Source organism: Egretta garzetta, unplaced genomic scaffold (assembly GCF_000687185.1).
Source record: "Egretta garzetta isolate BGI_Z169 unplaced genomic scaffold, ASM68718v1 scaffold178, whole genome shotgun sequence".
NCBI classification, from domain to species: domain Eukaryota; kingdom Metazoa; phylum Chordata; class Aves; order Pelecaniformes; family Ardeidae; genus Egretta; species Egretta garzetta.
Window position 1 is genome coordinate 538,219 of NW_009260506.1, and position 19,212 is coordinate 557,430.

Here is a 19,212-nt window from a genome sequence, read left to right on the forward strand (position 1 = left end):
TCAGAAGTAGAGCAAACTCTTATGATGCAAATCACAAGGTTCCAACTAAGAATGATAATACAAACCTTGGACATGATGTCTTCCAATTCACTTCTTGGCTTGTATGTTCCATCATCATAGCGAAATCTGTACATCACCTGTTCATTCTTAAACTGGTGCTTATCTGAAACTAAAACACCAGTATGATAATTAAAATCAGTCTTTCTCCCCTGCCATGTTCTTCATAGGCCAGCTGGTATGTCTACACTTAAGTATTTGCTAGCGCCTATCATTTTCTGAAGAGAGGACTCAGCTCTTCAAATTTCCCCTTATTGTGTATATAAATGCTTATGTGCACTTCTGAATAGCTCCACCAACAAAAGTAGTTTTCTAAAATACTGAAGCTCCAATAAAATTGAAATTCTTCCCTGTTCACCAGATTTAATTTATATGAGGCTTTGGAAACAGACCTTGTGAAAGTAATTGGGACCATCTGACTATTTTTGAACAAAGTGCCTGCAAATTCCCACAACAGTTATCACAGTACTAAAGTAATTTTTGCAGTTCCCCAACATTCTGCAACTCCAAAAGCAGAAGCATGCTGATGGGAGGAACTACAGCTGTCAGAGGTATTCTTCTACCATAGTTCTTGTACTTACTAGTGAGTTCCTTCTAAAACAGTACTTTTGAGAGACTGTTTTTTCACCCAAAATAGCCATTCCACAGCAGGGCAGTTAAAATCTTATTGGGTAATGCTATATACTGATAGGCTTTAAAGACAAGGACACAAAAGATGTTTCAGCATGATAAGAAACCATTTAGAAAGAAGCTTTGGCCAAAATCAGAAAAGAGTTAAAAACCACACCCAGTTTCAAACTGATTATCCAGTGCACCAGACTGGAAGAGGGTTGAAGCCTATATCCAATTATATGTAGGTTTATCCTGCCTCTATTCTAAGGTAAATTATTTCAATAGCATGTGGAGGTGTGAAACGCTCATACTGAAGATAGTAATTTAGTAACTAGTAGAAATTATTTGTTTCACTGCTTAGTAAATAAGTGGTAATTATAAGTAAAAAGTGCCAATGACTGTTCAAATTCAAAATAAGTAATGAAAGTATCTTCCAGATTTTACAATATGTGGTATAGAATCGCCATTGAGCACAGCTTAATATAAAAGACACCAGTTACAACTATGTAGAGAAGGAGGAGGAAATCTAGAGAAGAGCAAGCAAAGCAGACAGCAGATAAGGTGGGGTAGCTTAGTGACTGTAATCTTTCTTGCCTTTGCCAATGTAACAAAACCATGGGCAGGTCTTTGTACTAGAGCACCCTTCAATATTTTGGATGCAGTATTTCACAGTGTAGTCTGAGAGGAAAAAAATGGATTTACACTAAAATGCATCTTAGTTTGAGTTTAATTAACCTGAGAAAACTGATTGCACTGGATAACTAAAGACAATTAAACTGGGCTAGGCAGACTCAGAAGTACCAGGACTCAGCTTGAGATTTAGTCTGCCTCTTGCAGAGCGAGCAGGATAATTGTTTAGAAGGCAGAGACCAGAAATTCTTAAGACTTTCCCTCATTACATAGGGCATTCTGGCCTATGAATAATTAATTAAGATTCCTGCTTTTGGTGATATTTTCCCTTAATTTCAAAGAGTAAACCAAAACTTGCAGGATCTGATGTATATCCTTTTGAATACAGTAGAATCTCTAAACTGTGTAAGCTATTGACTTCTCTGAGTGCCTGCATGCACTGGATTTTGTATTTATTAATCCAATTGAAAATTAAGTCTGCAGAAAGTGTCTTTTGTGTCTGGCACACAGCAGATCAGGTTCTGATCACTTGTGCTCTCTGTGACAGGTACCAGAACTTCCACATCAGCAGTCTCAGATAAAATAGCCAGAATTAAAGAAGATACAGAGGAAATTGAGTGATAAAACAGACAGAGCTCAGCACTATTTAGCAATATTCTATGGCCCCGCTTCTCAGGCAGGCTGGGAGATCAGCAGTTTTCACCTGACAGTAATGCTATGCCAAGTGAAAACAAAAGATAAAAGATATTGCCTAATGTAGAATAGGAGTAAGAGCTTGATTATGGTGCTTAAGTTTTAAGTTCTTGCTACATTAGGAGACACATAATGGGATACTTTCATACCTAACAATTTATCAAAATCTCAAGGGATATTTCCTTAAGTAAATGCAGCATTGCAAATCCCTTCCAGTGTCTAGCAATAACTGTCACTGGAGACACTAACATCAGGAACTCTAACTAAAGGTAACATTAAAACCAAACCAGATGCATCTTACTCAGGGCATTTGAATAAGGGGAGCAATAGATATAACAACACAACTTTCTTTGAGCTGTAAATCTGTGTTTAGAGAAAAATGACACTGCTGAAAGTGTCAAAGTATGAAGTTATGGCGAGGTAAACAGTCATGAATTAACAAGTCTCAGGAGAGCTTTCTGCACCAACGGTACAAGTACACATTGAGAACATAGGCAAGTAAGGATGTGAGCTCTAAAGAGCATTCTTCATCCAAAGGGGGATCTCTACACACTGGAGCCAGACTGTTTCAGTTCTTCAAAGCCACAGTTAAGGCCAAGTACTCAAAAGTGTTCAGTGCTTTTGAGCTCATACCCAAAGCCCTTCAAAGTCTGAATGTGTACTTGTGGAGGGTATGTGCATGGGGTGGAAGCGTATGTGCATGAAGGATTATGGCACTGCTCATATTAGATTTCTCTATGTGTTAACTGAAAGAAGATAACAAACATAATTTCTTAACAGTGTTTTTGTCACCTGAAAGACAAGTTTGTGGAGCTGAGTTACCAAGAGATTAAAGCAAGCCTAGTTAAATGGCTCCCCTATTTAAATTGGTTTCCAAGAGATTGTATGGAAATGTGACTTAAGACCTATATACCTTATTCCTTTGATGTGCTAAACTCACCAGAAAGTTGAAATTAGGGCATTTGCTATTTAACTAGAATATGACTATGTTCCTCTGTCTGCATAATGTAATATGAAAATAATAGGGAACAGCAGGACAAATCTGGATTTAAAAGACATAATCTGAAGAAAGACCTTGTTTTAGTAGAAATGTGGATAGCATGGAAAATTTTCAAACAAGCATCTTGTGCTACTTTGGTCACGCAGCACTTTCGAATGTATTATCCTACTCTTCCAAAATACCCCTCATTGCAGCACTTCAGGGTCATCTGCTGGGCGTGACGAAGAAATATGGTGCATCTTTATTTTAAAGAGAGACATTCTTGCCAAATGAGCTGGAAAGAACAAATCCCACAACAAACACTCCATCATCTCTTTTCTTTATGGCAAACAGTCTCATTAGAAAGAATGACCCATCATCTGGAGCCCCTCACTCTGTTCATATCTGTGTCCCATTCTAAAGGAGCACTGCTTGACTATCCTCTGTATTGCTAATGTCTCATATGGAAAGCTGTATTTATTGATCACTAGTGATTTTCAAACTCACAAAGTACAAAGGAATATACAACTTCATATAGTCTGCAACAAGGATGTTGCAGAGAAACCAAGCAACTGCAGGCAATAACACTTTCAGGATACCCAACAAGTCCTGTTTTCATGACATAAATTTGCCCACTCATTAATCCCAAAAGTCCTTAAACATTCTGAGGATTTGATGGGTATGGTACAGGAAAGTATTTGAACACCATGTGAACAGTTGCAGTCAGTTTTTCATTCTCATTTCCAGGTCATTACTGAAATCTGACATCTCTTTATGGCATGGAGCACTCACCATGATGAATAATTCCATTTTCCAATAGTGCCTGTCCCAGGTTGACCCCTTCCTCTGGTTTGCTTATCTCTCCAATCTCTGTGAGCCATGATACAAACTCACTGCAAAGGGAAGCAGAACAGAAACAATTAGCTGTTTTGCTCAGAATATAAGCAGACATGTGCCTCTGCAAGTCATCAGCCAACCACAGCAGACTCTCCTTGAAGCAAGTGTGAAAACTGTTGTAAGTGATGATACCTGTACTAGGTGGCTCGATTTCCTACATTTCTGGAGGAAATGCTCTGCAGAGGATCCAGATCTCCTGTGCATGACTTTTCCCACCATTCCACTTAGCTCATCGCAATTAGCATGCACACAAAAGGAAAAGAAGACCTGGATGGATCTATAAAGATGATGTGAACCCTTATTTTATTGAGCAATCCAGACATCCAAGGAAGAAAAGGAAAGCAAGATTAAATGATGACCTTAAAGACAACAAGTTGGACAGTAGAGAAAATAGCTGCTTCTATCCAAGCTATCGCTCCAAGCAGTTTTTGTGGTTTGACTTATTTACGTATGGTCACCTTTCTTCACTGGGTCTGATTTCTGCCTGCCCGCCCGCCCCTGACCCCAGTGGTGTAATTACATTGGCTTTAATGGAATCACAGTAGGACTTAGGACAGAAGGTTCAACCTACTGAATTCAAGCACAGAGCAGTAAGAGAGAGCAAAAGTCCCACTCACATGTTAATTTAAGTTCATTTACTGGAGTTGGTGCCTGGCAGATACATAAATGATGCTTCTAATTCATAGACAAAATCTGCTAAGTCTGTCTGCTCATGCAGCACAAAACAAAACCTCTCTCTGGTGAGGGGCAGAGCTGCACATATGGGCAGAATAAAAGCCAGAAATGTGTAGATATGTAGGATGTTACTCAATTAGAAACAGTAAGTACAGAAAAACAGACATTGCAAGTCTGATGAATACAGCAGTGCCAAAGCCCTAGGGGGCTGGGTTCTTTGCCAGGTTAATTAGCAATTGTACTAGAAATGTGTTAAGTTCATAGAGAAGAACAAAAGGAATATATGAAAGTAGAGCAACATATGGGGAATCTGAGTTCAATAAACCACTTGGGTGCTTGCCAATGTGCAGAGGGTCGCTGCTTATCAAATCCAGTATCCATGCCTCCACTTGTGGGCTCTAAATGAAGTATTTTTAGTCCCTTCATATTTATCAGATCTGACTCATCTAAGCTGTAGGTAGTATTTGCATTTTGTCTTTAGAATAACAACAACTTCAACACTGAAAATTTTGATTTGCTGAGGGGCTACTCTGTAACTGTCATAGTGTAGAAAAAGAAGCAGAATTTATTCAACTGTGCCAGGGGAATCCCATGGAAACGAGCAGAGTTTTGTAAAATTCCTATGGCCAGAGTACTGTAGTGATGAGTCAGACTCTCTGTCTCCTAAGAAAAGCTCATTCTCAATTTCCCAGTGATTCTGAATTGTTTCTAGAACTATTTAGAAGCTGAAACAGAGTATAAACTGCAGAAGGGGAAGTAAGAATGATCTGTCACACTCATTACTGAGAATACAAGACACATGCTCAGTGGGCTACCCCATCACAGACATGCTGCCCAATGACTGTAATCATGTTAAGTACCCAGGGTAGGTGCCCAGTTGCTATACATTTTTCCATGAAGTGCAATGGGTCTTTTAGAAGTGCAATGGGCAGTTCACAGCACTTAAGCAGTTGCCCAAAACTTTAGCAGAACACTGCTACCCTGTTAGCTTTCCTGCTTCTTGTATTTTGAACTGTGTCCCTGGAGTTTATTTGGATTGTAAATGTAAGGCAGTCTTCTTAAAGTTTGAAATTGTGAGCTGAAAATGGAAAATAACTGAACACTACCCTCTCAGCCCTGAAGCTTCAGAACCATGGCATGGTTTTCTTAAGAGCTACTTTAAGCCATCTGTGGCATTTGACTCATAAGCAAAATCAGTAATCAGTTGCTCTGAAGGCTTTATAAGTACTGAAAAGTGCATGATCCAGAAACATTCCAAGACTCTTTTAGGCGCATGCTGGACTATTGCTAAAAAAGCACCAACTCAGAAAGTGGATACCAAAGCTTGATTTGTTTCCTCATCTTGTCCTAAGCAGTTCTCCAGTATAACTGAGAGTATCCTCACTTCCCAGTACTGCCATGGCCATTTCTCATCTGGCATGCAAGTCAGGACACCACCTCCCAACTATACCTCTGAAATTAAGGGGCTTGGAACGTCTGGAATTCTACTCAAGAAATACACAGGAAAATTCAACCCATTCAGGTTTGTGCAATCTGATCAGGTATGTTTGGAATCTCCCAAGGTTAACAGATCTTCTCTATTACAAGCTCAGTACAGTTCAAGGTTTTGCAATCAATTCAGTGCAGTGCTAAAAAGCAGCATGGCAAGCATATAATTTACATATATTGGCACCAACACACATCTTTCCCATTTTATCACTAGTCACATGCCCAAATGCCAGTACACCTGAGCAGTGGTTAGGAAAATGGATTTGCACTCAAGCAAGTCAGTTCCTGAAGTTAAGTTCAATAAACAGCCTTATAAATAAATGCATATGATATTTCTGAAGATACTAGGATTAGTTTATGCTTTTTTTTTTTCTGCAAACACATTTTATCTCTTGAATTAATAGATGCTAGGCTTGAAGGGGGGAGGGAATATAACCAGGCTCACTAGAGAGGAGCCTGGGGGTGTCACCCCAATGCTGGGGGTGAAACCGATAGCCCAGCTCAAGTGCATCTACACTAATGCACACAGCATGGACAACAAACAGGAGGAGCTGGAAGCCATTGCGCAGCAGGATAGCTATGATGTAGTCACCATCACAGAAACGTGGTGGGATGCCTCCCATGACTGGAATGCTGCAATAGATGGCTATAAGCTCTTCAGAAGGGATAGGCAAGGAAGGAGAGACTCTGTATGTTAGGGAGTGTTTTGATTGTATAGAGCTCAATGATTGTGATGATAAGGTTGAGGGCTTAATGGGTAAGGATGAGGGGGAAGGCCAACAAGGCAGATATACCGCTGGGAGTCTGTTATAGACCACCCAACCAGGATGGAGAAGTAGATGAAGCATTCTACAAGTGGCTGGCAGAAGTCTCACAATGACTAGCCCTTGTTCTCTTGAGGGACTTCAACTTACCAGACATGTGCTGAAAATACAACACAGCAGAGAAGAAACAGTCTAGGAGGTTCCTGGAGCATGTGGAAGATAACTTCCTGACACAGCTGGTAAGTGAGCCTACCAGGGGAGGTGCCCTACTTGACCTCCTGTTTACTAACAGAGAAGGACTGGTGGGAGAGGTGGTGGTCGGAGGTTGTCTTGGCCTTAGCGACCACGAAATGGTAGAGTTTTTGATTCTTGGTGAGGTAAGGAAGGGGGTCAGCAAAACCACCACCACGGACCTCCAGAGGGCGGACTTCAGCTTGTTCAGAACACTGGTTGGGAGAGTCCCTTGGGAGACAGTCCTGAAGGGCAAAGGGACCCAGGAAGGCTGGACATTCTTCAAGGAAGAAGTCTTAAGGGCAGCGGAGCAGGCTGTCCCCATGTGCCATAAGACGAATAAGCGGGGAAGATGACTGGCCTGGCTGAACAGGGATCTTTTACTGAGACTCAGGAAGAAAAGGAGAGCTTACCAGCTTTGGAGGAAGGGGCAGGCAACCCAAGGAGAGTAAAAGGATCTCGTCAGGTCATGTAGAGAGGAAATTAGAAAGGCAAAAGCCCAGCTAGAACTCAACCTGGCCACTGTTGTAAGGGATTAAAAAAAACCTTTTACAAATACGTTAACAGGAAAAAGAGAGCCAGGGAGAACCTCCATCCTTAATTGGATGCAAGGGGGAACATTGCCACTAAGGATGAGGAAAAGGCTGAGATACTTAATGCCTTCTTTCTCTCAGTCTTTAATGGCCTGACGAGTTATCCCCAGGGTACTCAGCCCCCCGAGCTGGAAGACTGGGATGGTGAGTGGAATAAACCCCACATAATTCAGGAGGAAGCAGTTTTCGACCTCCTATGCCACCTGGACATCCACAAGTCTATTGCCAAGCCACTCTCCAACACCTATCAGCAGTCGTGGATAAGAGGGGAGGTCCCAGGTGACTGGAGGTTGACAAATGTGACACTTACCTACAAGAAGGGCCGGAAGGAGGATCCAGGTAACTACAGGCCTGTCAGCCTGACCTTGGCACCGGGGAAGATTATGGAGTGGTTTGTCTTGAGTGTGCTCACCAGGCATATGGAGGACAATCAGGGGTTCAGGCCCAGTGAGCATGGGTTCAGGAAAGGCAGGTCTTGCCTAACCAACCTGATTTCCTTCTATGACCAGGTGACCCACCTAGTGGATGAGGGAAAGGCTGTGGATGTTGTCTACCTGGACTTCAGGAAAGCCTTTGACACAGTTTCCCACAGCATTCTCCTAGAGAAACTGGCGGTTCATGGCCTAGATGGATGTACTCTTTGCTGGGTAAAAAACTGGCTGGATGGCCGAGCCCAGAGAGTTGTGGTGAATGGAGTTAAATCCAGTTGGTGGCCAGTCACAAGCAGTGTTCCTCAGGGCTCACTTCTAGGGCCGGTCTTGTTTAATATCTTTATCAATGACCTGGATGAGGGGATTGAGTGTACCTTCAGTAAGTTTGCAGATGATACCGAATTGGGTGGGAGTGTTGATCTGCTTGAGGGGAGGAGGGCTCTGCACAGGGACCTGGAAAGGCTGGATCCATGGGCCAAGGCCAATTGTATGAGGTTCAACAAGGCCAAGTGCCGGATCCTGCACTGGGGTCACAACAACCCCATGCAATGCTACAGGCTTGGGGAAGAGTGGCTGGAAAGCTGCATGGCGGAAAAAGACCTGGGGGAGGCCGCACCTCAAATACTGTGTTCAGTTTTGGGCCCCTCACTACAAGAAAGACATTGTGTTGCTGGAGCATGTCCAGAGGAGAGCAACAAAGCTGGTGAGGGGTCTGGAGCACAAGTCTTATGAGGAGCAGCTGAGGGAGCTGGGTTTGTTCAGCCTGGAGAAGAGGAGGCTGAGGGGAAACCTTATCGCCCTCTACACCTACCTGACAGGAGGCTGTAGTGAGGTGGGAGTCAGTCCCTTCTCCCTGGTAACAGGCGATAGGATGAGGTAAAATGGCATCACGTTGCACCAGGGCAGGTTTAGGTTGGACATTAGGAAAAATTTTTTCAATGAAAGGGTTGTCAAGCATTGGAATGGGCTGCCCCAGGGAAGTGGTTGAGTCCCCATCCCTGGAGGTATTTAAAAGATGGGTAGATGAGGTGCTTAGGGACATGGTTTAGTGGTGGGATGGCAGTGTTAGGTTAATGGTTGGACTTGATCTTAAAGGTCTTTTCCAACCTAAATGATTCTATGGTTCTATGCTATCTGATATGCAAAGGCCAAGAGAAAAATTGTTTTCTGCGGCCTTAGTGTTACTCTCAGCTGCATGTAACAGAAAACCACTAAGTACATCTTAGAACAATTATTAGTGATTCCCTTAGGCAGAAATATCTGAAAAAATGAATAGGTCACAGCCAATATGCATTGTTCGGGGGAAGCCCCAGGAACAATATGAAAAGTCTACGAGTCATGTTTGGATTGTACTGATTGAGTTGCACTCAACTGAATTGCCCAGGACTGTACCAACAAGTGACTGTTGAAAAGAAATCAGCAGAGTTATTTTCTATGGGGAAGGCTGGAACATTAGCAGAAATAATGCTTTTGTCAGAGATCAGGATACCTGTAGGTTTGTCAGTCTGGGCTCAGTTACCCATTGGCAAGGTTAGGTCAAGTCCTCACTACTGGGGTGTCAGGTGGCTGTCAAGCAAACTGAGGGCAAACAGCAGGACAGATTGTGGAGCATGTAAGAAAACAGACATTTTAAAAGAAAAAGGAATAGCAGGAAATCCCAGGTAAGACTTGAGACTAAGTAAAATATCAAGAAATCCGTAACAGACTCATATATATCAGCACTGGAAGAATATAAGTTTCCAATCTGGTACTTCTTGTTGCATGGAAAATAGGAAATGCTATATCATGCCTCCAAAATCAGAGCTTAAAGGTTCCAAGTTGAATCCAGCAAGATCAACGGGGGGCGGGGCTGGGGGATGGGGTTGTGTGAGAAGAAGAAACCAGCAAGCAACCAAATCTCCAAAAACCAATGATTTTTTTAATAGCTGAAATACCACCAGCCTATGCTACCAGATTGTCTTCTGTCAGGCAGAAAGACAATGCATTGTTTCCACACCCTGTACACAAGGAATGCTGCCTGCAAACTGCCATTACATAGACCAGGGAGCGGGAAGGGAAATGAATGGATAATCTGCCTCTCAGAACTTCTTTTCCTCCCACAGCTGATCATTTCAATCATAAACAGCTGAGGCGGAAAAGTCTTCTCAGGTCACCAATGTGTCTCCCTGTGTGCCATGCAGGACGTTTCCTTACAACAGCCCCATTGTTACCGTATCTAATCTCTGATCTGATTCGTCCATGGGGTCTCTATTCTACTGCCTCATATATGTCATTCTTAAAAATTATTTTGTAATATCTAGCCTGAGTGAAAAAGGTTTTTCCCAGCCAATAAAGCCTTATACTTCTAACAAATACATCAGGTCTCCTGATGCACAAAATTTCACTTGTGTCTGTTACATTGACAAATGGGAAACTTCTAAATTCAGTCCTGAGATTTGGACAGTTCTGCTGGATTTCAACATCACCTGGTAAGCATTTGCTTATAGACGAAAGAGGATACAGGTTAGGCCACCAACAGCCCTGAGCTTGTGGGAGTTAAGGGGTTTTTTTCTTAATCCTTTTGCCGATATGCAACAGCTGTTATGAGTTACTGTACAATAGAATGAGCTGTCACTATACAGCCTGCGTTTGGCATGAAATAGAAATCAATGATTAATTTTAATAAATCACAACTGTAATGGGGGTTATGTCCTTTTCAATTAAGCTGCATCAAAGCACATCTGATCTGACCTTACAGTGCCATCCCCAAAAAATCCAAAGTCCGTTCTTTTAATTGGTATGAAAGGGCCTTTTCAACTCAAATGCCACTTACTTGCCAAGAAAACACTTGGGAACAGTACTTAATTTTCTCCTCCTATCTTTGATAAGGTTCACTTTCTTGCTCATCATCATTTGGTACAGCTTCTCTCCTTTCTCTGCAATCATGACGTATGCATCCCTCTCCATTCCCAGTTTCAAACCTGGAATACAAAGCAGAAACTACTTCAGATCCTTAAGATTGGGAAAGTGTTCGCTCAAAGTCAAAAGCTGAGGCCAAAGAAACTGGTAGAAACATAAAAATTAACTGACTGACTTTCTAAATAAGGGGGAAATTGGGCCATTTATCTGAGTAAAAAACTGTCATCTGTTAGTTTAGCACCAATGTGATGCTTGCAGCTTTTCTTCTTCATTTTAAAAAGCAGCTCTGAACTTAGGGTTACATCACATCATACGAAGTAGAATGGTTTACAGAACATGCAGAAGTTCCAAGCAAAGGAAGATAAAACATATAACTTCTGAAACTGATTTCCTGGTGCAACTTCACTTCTGACCCTGAAATAGCTGCCAGAGTAAGGCTTGTTCAAGGCAGCTAAATGCTTGACAGAGTACATGACTTTGAGTGTTCTATTAGTTGTAGCCAAAAATACAAAACTGCTGAAATCAAATTCATATCCTTAAATAAATCAAAACTAGACAGGAACATTATTTTCTCATCCTTTCTTAATTACCTTATTTACTAATACCCCTAGGCTAAAAATACAGTTTGACAATCATATTATCCCATCAATGAAAGAAATACTGAATGATTTAAGGAATGAGAGATAATTGGATATAGGGAAAATTTCACATCCACTTTTTATGAGTTTCCACATTGCTCATGTTAACTTGACAACTGCTACAGTCAGGAGAATGATCTCTGAAAACAAGAGGTGTCTATGTTACAACTATTGTCATAACTGGCATTTTCTGGCACTCTTCCCTTTAGATTTGCAATTTGCTTTAGGAGGATAGCACATGAGAAAAGCTGTTTTGCTGCTGTAGATGGTTTGTCTCTTCTAGCCTGAACAAATAATTTTGTTGCCTGGCTATGCTATTGTAGAACTTGCAAATCTAGGCAACTCTGGAGTCCAAAACAGAAGCACAGACCTTAGACAACTCTAAGATTAGCTTGAAAACTGGCAGTCTGAATTAGTCCTGTACTTACGTGCCTAATTTTGACAGAGACTGACAGTAGTCAGTATATAAGTGATCAGTGTAAGGCTAGAAAATGAAAACTGTACATTCTTCGGGAAGAGCAGTTCACCCTAACTGGACATAAATCCTATTGCTTTATGGTAAGATACTGAAATGAATTAATAGTCTTCTGTGTCACCAGAGCTGCTTCCTAGCTTTTTGAAAACACTTAATGCATTTGTTTTAGAGGCCCGAAATGCATGTTCCAGAAATTCGACTTGTACGACATTTTGTCTTCCAAATACAGTATTTCTTTCATGTGTCCAATATCTGGCTAAAGGTTTTGGCTCCACAAATCTCCTGGCTTATTGCCATTATTCTTCCATCCTCCTCTTCCCCCAATACTGTGAATCCAATTCAATATGAATGCTGACACGTGTAGCCAAGGCTAATGTGCAATGTGAACTTGAGATATAAACCAGCCTGTGTAATAGTATACATGTTTCCTGTTGGTCTTACATCACTGAATTCCCCAGGCTCTGATGTAAATGGCAGACTGGAATGCACATTCTACCCAAATCATCCTATGAAACTGGGAATCTCACCAAGCTTTCTAATCCAAATGCTGATATCTCTGTGACATTGCAAGTACTGTGATCCAAAGGAGATTTTCCAATAAGGCCTGTAATGTCTGCCAGAATATCTATGCTTATCCTGAGTGCCTGTCATCAGCTGCCACATCATAAAACTATATGACAAAAAGCATCAGAAAAAATCCCACTCTTACCAGCCAATGCTGCATGGAAAACTTTGAGAAACTTTCTATTAAGATTATTTTCCCTTTCTAACATTTATTTCAGTCACCTCCCCATATTCTCAAGCTCCCTGTTTGTTTCTGGTCTGTTTTTCTAGTCCTGTAATTTTACTTCGTATTGAACCTTCTTTCTCCTCACACATTTTACCTGATGCACAGGAAATTCCGTACAGCACTAGTGACCTCACAAAGCAAAAACTCACTATGAAATGGAGACTCACTGGATCTTTCAGAGATATGATTTAGCACTCTGAGGGTAAAAGTAAGAGCCAAGAAATGTATTTTATTAAAAAAATACATCATGTGGAAGATCAGGAAACTTACAGTAGAGTGGGATGCAGAACTGAACAATGAGCATAGATCACCAGCTAAGAATGCTAAAACACTTTCTTTTAATAAAAAAAAAATAAAATCAAAACTGACTTTCTCTGTTGCCTTCAGGTAGTTCTTTTGAATTTACAGCATGCCCGATCTACATCCTGAAGTTAGTATCCTTGCTATTATCAAAAGGCATATTGGAGTTCATATATGATAAGATATGTTAGAAATGTTTTATATTCTATGGTAACAAATAACACTGCAATGTGCATTGTGTTTAGCAGATTAGATGCAAAGCATTGTAACATAAAAACTAAGGTTTGGACTTCAAAGGACATTAAAGGATTTGGATTGTCTGCATTCATTAAACTTTAGTAACAGATCTGTAACTTAAAATACTTTAAAAATCTAAAGCATTATTGCTTAGCAAGTACAAATTCTGAAAGCACACTACTGAAAAAGGTTTCCAGAGTGACCTCTCTCAAAATTAGCATAGATGAGCAGGTACATCGTTACTGGAGTTCCGCGTGCAGAGAGGGGAACCACTTCTAAAAGTCAGGCACAGAATGTTTTAAAGTAAGTGTCATTTCCTCTGGCAATGAGCTATTATTTTTCGCACTGAGCAAACAGGGGAGCAGGTTCACTTATGAAAGATAGTTCCAACTTTTAAAGGAACTCAGAACTTCTATCACCCACCTTGATTCATGACTTCGTGAGCTTTCTTCTATTGTACAACACCGTTTCAAGATAAGCTTAGTTTCTGTTTCATTCCACAAGAAAAGATAAAAGTGACAAGCATCTGCATACATTTGTCACTGTTCTCAGTCTAAGTGTAATATTTCTAGCGTTTGTCTCCATGAACTGTTCTGTTTATTTCAAGATCATGGAGGCCAAGTTTGTGAGAATGACTTTGCGCCATTGCCTCTGGAAACAGGCTGCATGCTGGATTTTCTTCTTTCCTTTTACTGATAAATACAAATACAATTTTAATTTTATTTACAAATAAAAGACCAAAAATGAAATTGATTACATGTAATTTTTTCATAGTAATTCAATGCATCAAAGAAAGTGACTCTAGCAAATAAAAATATTTTATTAATATATTGACACAAGTCCATAAAAACCCCAAGGTACACAATCAGCAATATTTGTTTTCAATTACTTCATTTTCTTTGTCATTAAGGATAGATTTTAATTCTGCCCATGAAGGAAAAACTACAACCTTTTCTTTTTCTCTCAGATACTTATACATGCATATACATTTCCCCTTTGTACACAAGTTCATTCAGTGCATTAGAAAATACATTATCCACTTACTTTCTCTCTGCTCCCTTTCCTTGATTATAGCATCCAGCCATTTCTGTTTGTCCTCTGCAGTCTTGGCCATACAGACAAACCATTTGTTTTTCGCTGTGTTGTGTATCTTCCAGCCATTTGTCACAGTGTAGCCGTTGCTGTGGTAATCTGCTATAAAAACCCAAAGCACAATGCACACAGTGAATAGGAGGCCTGCTACTTCAATCAAATCGGTGTGGGACACCTTAATTAAAATGTTGTTCTTTGAAGAGCTTGATTTCTGGAGGTGTTCCTCACATGCATCAGTCTTACTGACTGTCTGTGTGACTGGTTGTTACCCCTCTGAAAGTACAAATATTAATAGAAGTATCCAGAGCTAGACAGTTCAACTGACTGAATGCTGTAGTCCTAAGAGTGACACTTTGTAATTCCACCTCAGAAAAAATAAGATACATTAAATACAATGACATCAGTGAAAAAGTCTGTGATGTTTCTTCAGGTTAATTGTTCTAAACTTTCTGGGGACATGCTAACTTCATAGAATCATAGAATGTTTTGGGTTGGAAGGGACCCCTAGAGGTCATCTAGTCCAACCCCCCTGCAGGGACCAGGGACACCGCTAACCAGATCAGGTTGCTTAGAGCCCCATCCAACCTGACCTTGAATGTTTCCAGGGATGGGGCCTCCACTACCTCTCTGGGCAACCCGTTCCAGTGCCTCACCACCCTCATTGTAAAGAATTTCTTCCTTATATCTCGTCTAAACCTACCCTGGTTTAGTTTAAAACCATTACCCCTTGTCCTGACACAGCTGGCCCTACTAAAAAGATTTTCCCCATCTTTCCTATAGGCCCCCTTTAGGTACTGAAAGGCCGCAATCAGGTCTCCCCGCAGCCGCCTTGTCTCCAGGCTGAACAAGCCCAACTCTCTCAGCCTGTCCTCATAAGAGAGGTGCTCCAGGCCTTGGACCATTTTTGTAGCCCTCCTCTGGACCCGCTCCAACAGTTCCATGTCCTTGTGCTGAGGGCTCCAGAGCTGGATGCAGTACTCCAGGTGAGGTCTCACCAGAGCAGAGGTGCTCTTGCACTGTAAGGACTTTTGTCCTCAGGACATGGGAACTCTTTAAATGTCAACTGTTCAAAGGACATAATATTAAGTCCTGACTTATTACAATAGGAGCAGGGGCTGGTGTGGCCTTTGTGGATGAAATCAGAAACTCTGCCAGTGTCAGAACACAAGAATTGTAACACAACTGCATTCCCATATTTTGTTCACGGCCCCATTCCACGCTACTGCTTTGATGCTAAGACTAATATTTGGTAGTATTCTAATGAGAAGAAGATCCAGAAGTTCTGTTATTATAGCTGTAATGGCTTAAGATGTAAGAAAAGAAAGGATAAAAGAAGATAAAGTGTCTTTTACTAAATTAACTTGGATTAGGAGAAAAAAATAGACAAGCTTTGGGGTACACAAACTCTTCATAAGGTCATTTCAGAATGAAGGATTAGTGCCTGAAAGCACATCCAGTTATTCAACTATGTAAGTTGGTCTAATAATGAAGCCATCAGAAGTTACGTAGCTTACTTAAAATTTCATTAAAGGAAGTGGACGAGTACTTTTGTACCAACTTCCAACACAAGATCTGGACTAGCTGTGATGTTAAAAAACAGTATTTGGTCCCTTACCTGTTCCATCTTCCACATTCTCCACCTCCATGACTTCTGTATTTATTCGGCCCCTGAAGATATACAGGGACCCGTTGATTGACTTTGTCCGTTTAGATGTTTTTTTCCCAGTAACTCTGCAATTAGGATTTAGACTGTTAGCAACACATAAGCAAATAGTGCAACATTTATATGTATAAATCTATCTGTGATATGACTATTAAAAAAGGATTCCAGTATAGTGTTTTGTGCTATTTGACCACGTCTCTGATTTTAAATAATTGGAATACGCAATCAGCTCACAAAGGTAAGTGTACAACAGCACCAGTGCAGTAATAAAGAGCTTATTTTGCAAGATTATGTGAAGAGTGGGATGCCTTGAAGATTTACATCCTTGACGACTGACTAAAATGCCAGTACAACTCAACTGCACATGGCTTTGGGATGAAAACAGTATCATCTGACACAATGTTACATTTGTCTCCTTTGTTTGCCTAAAGCTTTGATAAATTTGTGGTATGTATACCAAGTTTTAAATATGAAATGAAACATGTAAAGAGGCTGGTGTCACATGGTCTGTCATATGTGTGTTAAACGTCATCGCATGCGGCATTTGTGAAAGTGCTGCTGTGGCAATTTTGCACCAAAGTTTATATCCATAAGCTTTATGGTGTTCTCTGCTGAAGTGCCTTATAAAAAAATCCAGGAAAGCACATTTCATTGCTAGTTTTGTTCTGATTTCTGTGTCTATAAAAGGTTTAAAACTATCCAACTAACACCTGCTGAGCTTTAATATGTAAGAACAACCCTGCTATGTGAACCAAAACATAACTGGTCAAATGATCATCATTTGAGATGGCAGGTGTCCAAACTCTGTACAGTGAAGGGACTGCTGTGGCAGCTTGCCAGGAGCTCTAAGAGTCAAGGAACACTGCAACAAAAAACAGCACAATAAAAAAAGGGGACAAAATTTCTGTCCAAGACAAATATCAATGATAAACTGAGGTGAGAGGAGAATCACCAATTTTTTCTGAACAATTTTCCGTTCTGCACTTAACTTTAGTGACAAATACACCTTTAGTGATGACCATACATTTACAACCAATCAGACTGACAGGGACTGAGATCTTGAAGCTATTAGGTCACTTCCTAAAGGCGACTGTTGGAATCAAAAGAAAAGCCCTCCTGGCAGCCGTAGTGAAACCCTTTAAAAACTCAGCCCATTTCCCCACATGAAACATATTGTTCCGGACATTAGGATTCAATTTAAACATCAGTCTATGATCCTACTAAAAACACAAAACAATACTCAGCCCTGAAAAATCTATGTCATCAGTTTGTCAGACTTCCCTAAGCTTCTGCAAAAGATGAGACTGCAGTCTTACATCTAAAATCACAGATCTAATTCTGATTCTAAACACATCTTAAATTGGTCTCAACAACACCATTCCTAATTTATGCTACTGTGAAAAGACATGATGCCTATATGCAAATGGCTGCATTGTTGACTACTTATCAAAGACTGAGTTCTGAATTCTGATTGCACTTTTCAATCAAAAAAAAACTCCACTGATTTCTACAAAATAAGCATAGTATAAATGAGATGAGAACCAAGTAATTCAGTTTCAAATTGGAAATAGACACAGGCAGACTTTGGGTTTGTTTTTTTCTCCAAAATCTGTGTCCCACTAATATGTCAGTTGTTTGTCAAGCAGCTGGGCAGATGATCACACCAGCACAACTGGATAGCCATTCATTTCCATCCTGGACTAATTATAAATAGAGCTAGACAGGAGAAATATCCAAAATTAAAGTTGCTCTTCAATCCCTAAATATATCTTTTACATTAGGCAATTCCCATCAGACTTAATAAAATATTCTACTTTTTAATGGAAATCAGATTCTGGACATTTCATCAGTTCAAGCTACATTATTAGAAAAAGATAAACACTATAGATCCTTTGGGAAAATCAAAGTGTTACAGCAGCCTCCTCCAAAATCAAGCCAAACTACAGAGTAGCTCAGTAATATCTCCTGTACAAAAACAGAGTTGCTTAAAAGGCAGCAGAACATTTTGTTTTCTAGATCTTAGTATTCTGGGAAAAATGCCTGGACAGCACAGGAGGGGCTAGGCTAACCTGAACTACAAACGGGACTAGAAAGCCATTTTCTAAGAGCTCTGAGGAAGTAAAAGATTAGATATGGAATTGATTTTTTCTTTGTAAGGAATAGTTTTTTGTTAGAAGAAACACAAATTTCTGAACTCTGTTTCATATGGAAGTTTGGATTTTGACAAATCTGATAAAGCGTCATAATGAAATGTTTCATCTTTCTTGCTTCATTTCAGCAGAGTCAGAATGCTTCACCTAGATAATATTAAAAGCCATATAAGATTGAATTCTGTAATTTTTTTTCAATTTAATTTAAATCTTTAGAATACATTCTAATAATTTCAAATGTAGATTTCACCTAATAATTTGCATTTATGTTGTATTGTTTCAGCATTATCCACACAAAAAGTCTGAATGTGACTGAAATTATTTTTTCCCAGCTTAATGGTTCCAAAATTTACATTGAAATTTTCCATGGGAAATGAACCCAAATTTTGAGATACGAGAATTTTCTTTGGAGAGAACACTCTGATTTTTGAGAATTTCTAATTGGGTTGGCCATTCTACTTGGCCATCACCAGTAAAGAAGTCTAACCTGAAGAAGGGGGAAGATATTACAGGAAAGGGAGTAGGAGGAGAATCTGGAGTGTAGAGAATGCATTGGAAATTCAGAAGAGACCAAGACATGAGAATGAGCCTGGAGCCGTGAAGTTGAAAAGCTTAAGAACTGAAATACAGTATAACTGCTGCAGAAGCAAATTGCCCTCCACACTGCCAATGCTATTTTAATAATAAGCAGTAGGTGTTTTGTAAGGTTGAATGATGCAAAACTTGTTACTAGGGTAAGAAAGGAAGAAAACACACAGAACACATAGGCTGCAAATGCTGAACAGCAACTTGCTAATCTTCATTGCTTCCTCACTCCTCTGTGCCCTGCATCTATTTAATGTTTTCTTAGTCTTCCACTTTCCCCTTTCTTGGCTTTATATCATTTTTCACGTCACCCTCTTCTGCTTGGAATAACCTC

At 40.3% G+C, this 19,212-nt stretch overlaps 1 protein-coding gene across 1 annotated transcript in view; it reads right to left on the reverse strand.

Annotated features, from left to right (window-relative positions):
- PREX1 (phosphatidylinositol-3,4,5-trisphosphate dependent Rac exchange factor 1) overlaps positions 1-19,212 on the reverse strand; it is a 119,925-nt gene that overhangs the window by 54,546 nt on the left and 46,167 nt on the right. Inside the window, exons 8-12 of the mRNA XM_035900120.1 lie at positions 16,096-16,211; positions 14,433-14,582; positions 10,863-11,010; positions 3,764-3,864; positions 66-169 (exon numbers count right to left, since the gene is read on the reverse strand). Coding sequence (XP_035756013.1) covers positions 66-169; positions 3,764-3,864; positions 10,863-11,010; positions 14,433-14,582; positions 16,096-16,211 — 619 coding nt within the window. The remainder of the gene's footprint in view (positions 1-65; positions 170-3,763; positions 3,865-10,862; positions 11,011-14,432; positions 14,583-16,095; positions 16,212-19,212) is intronic.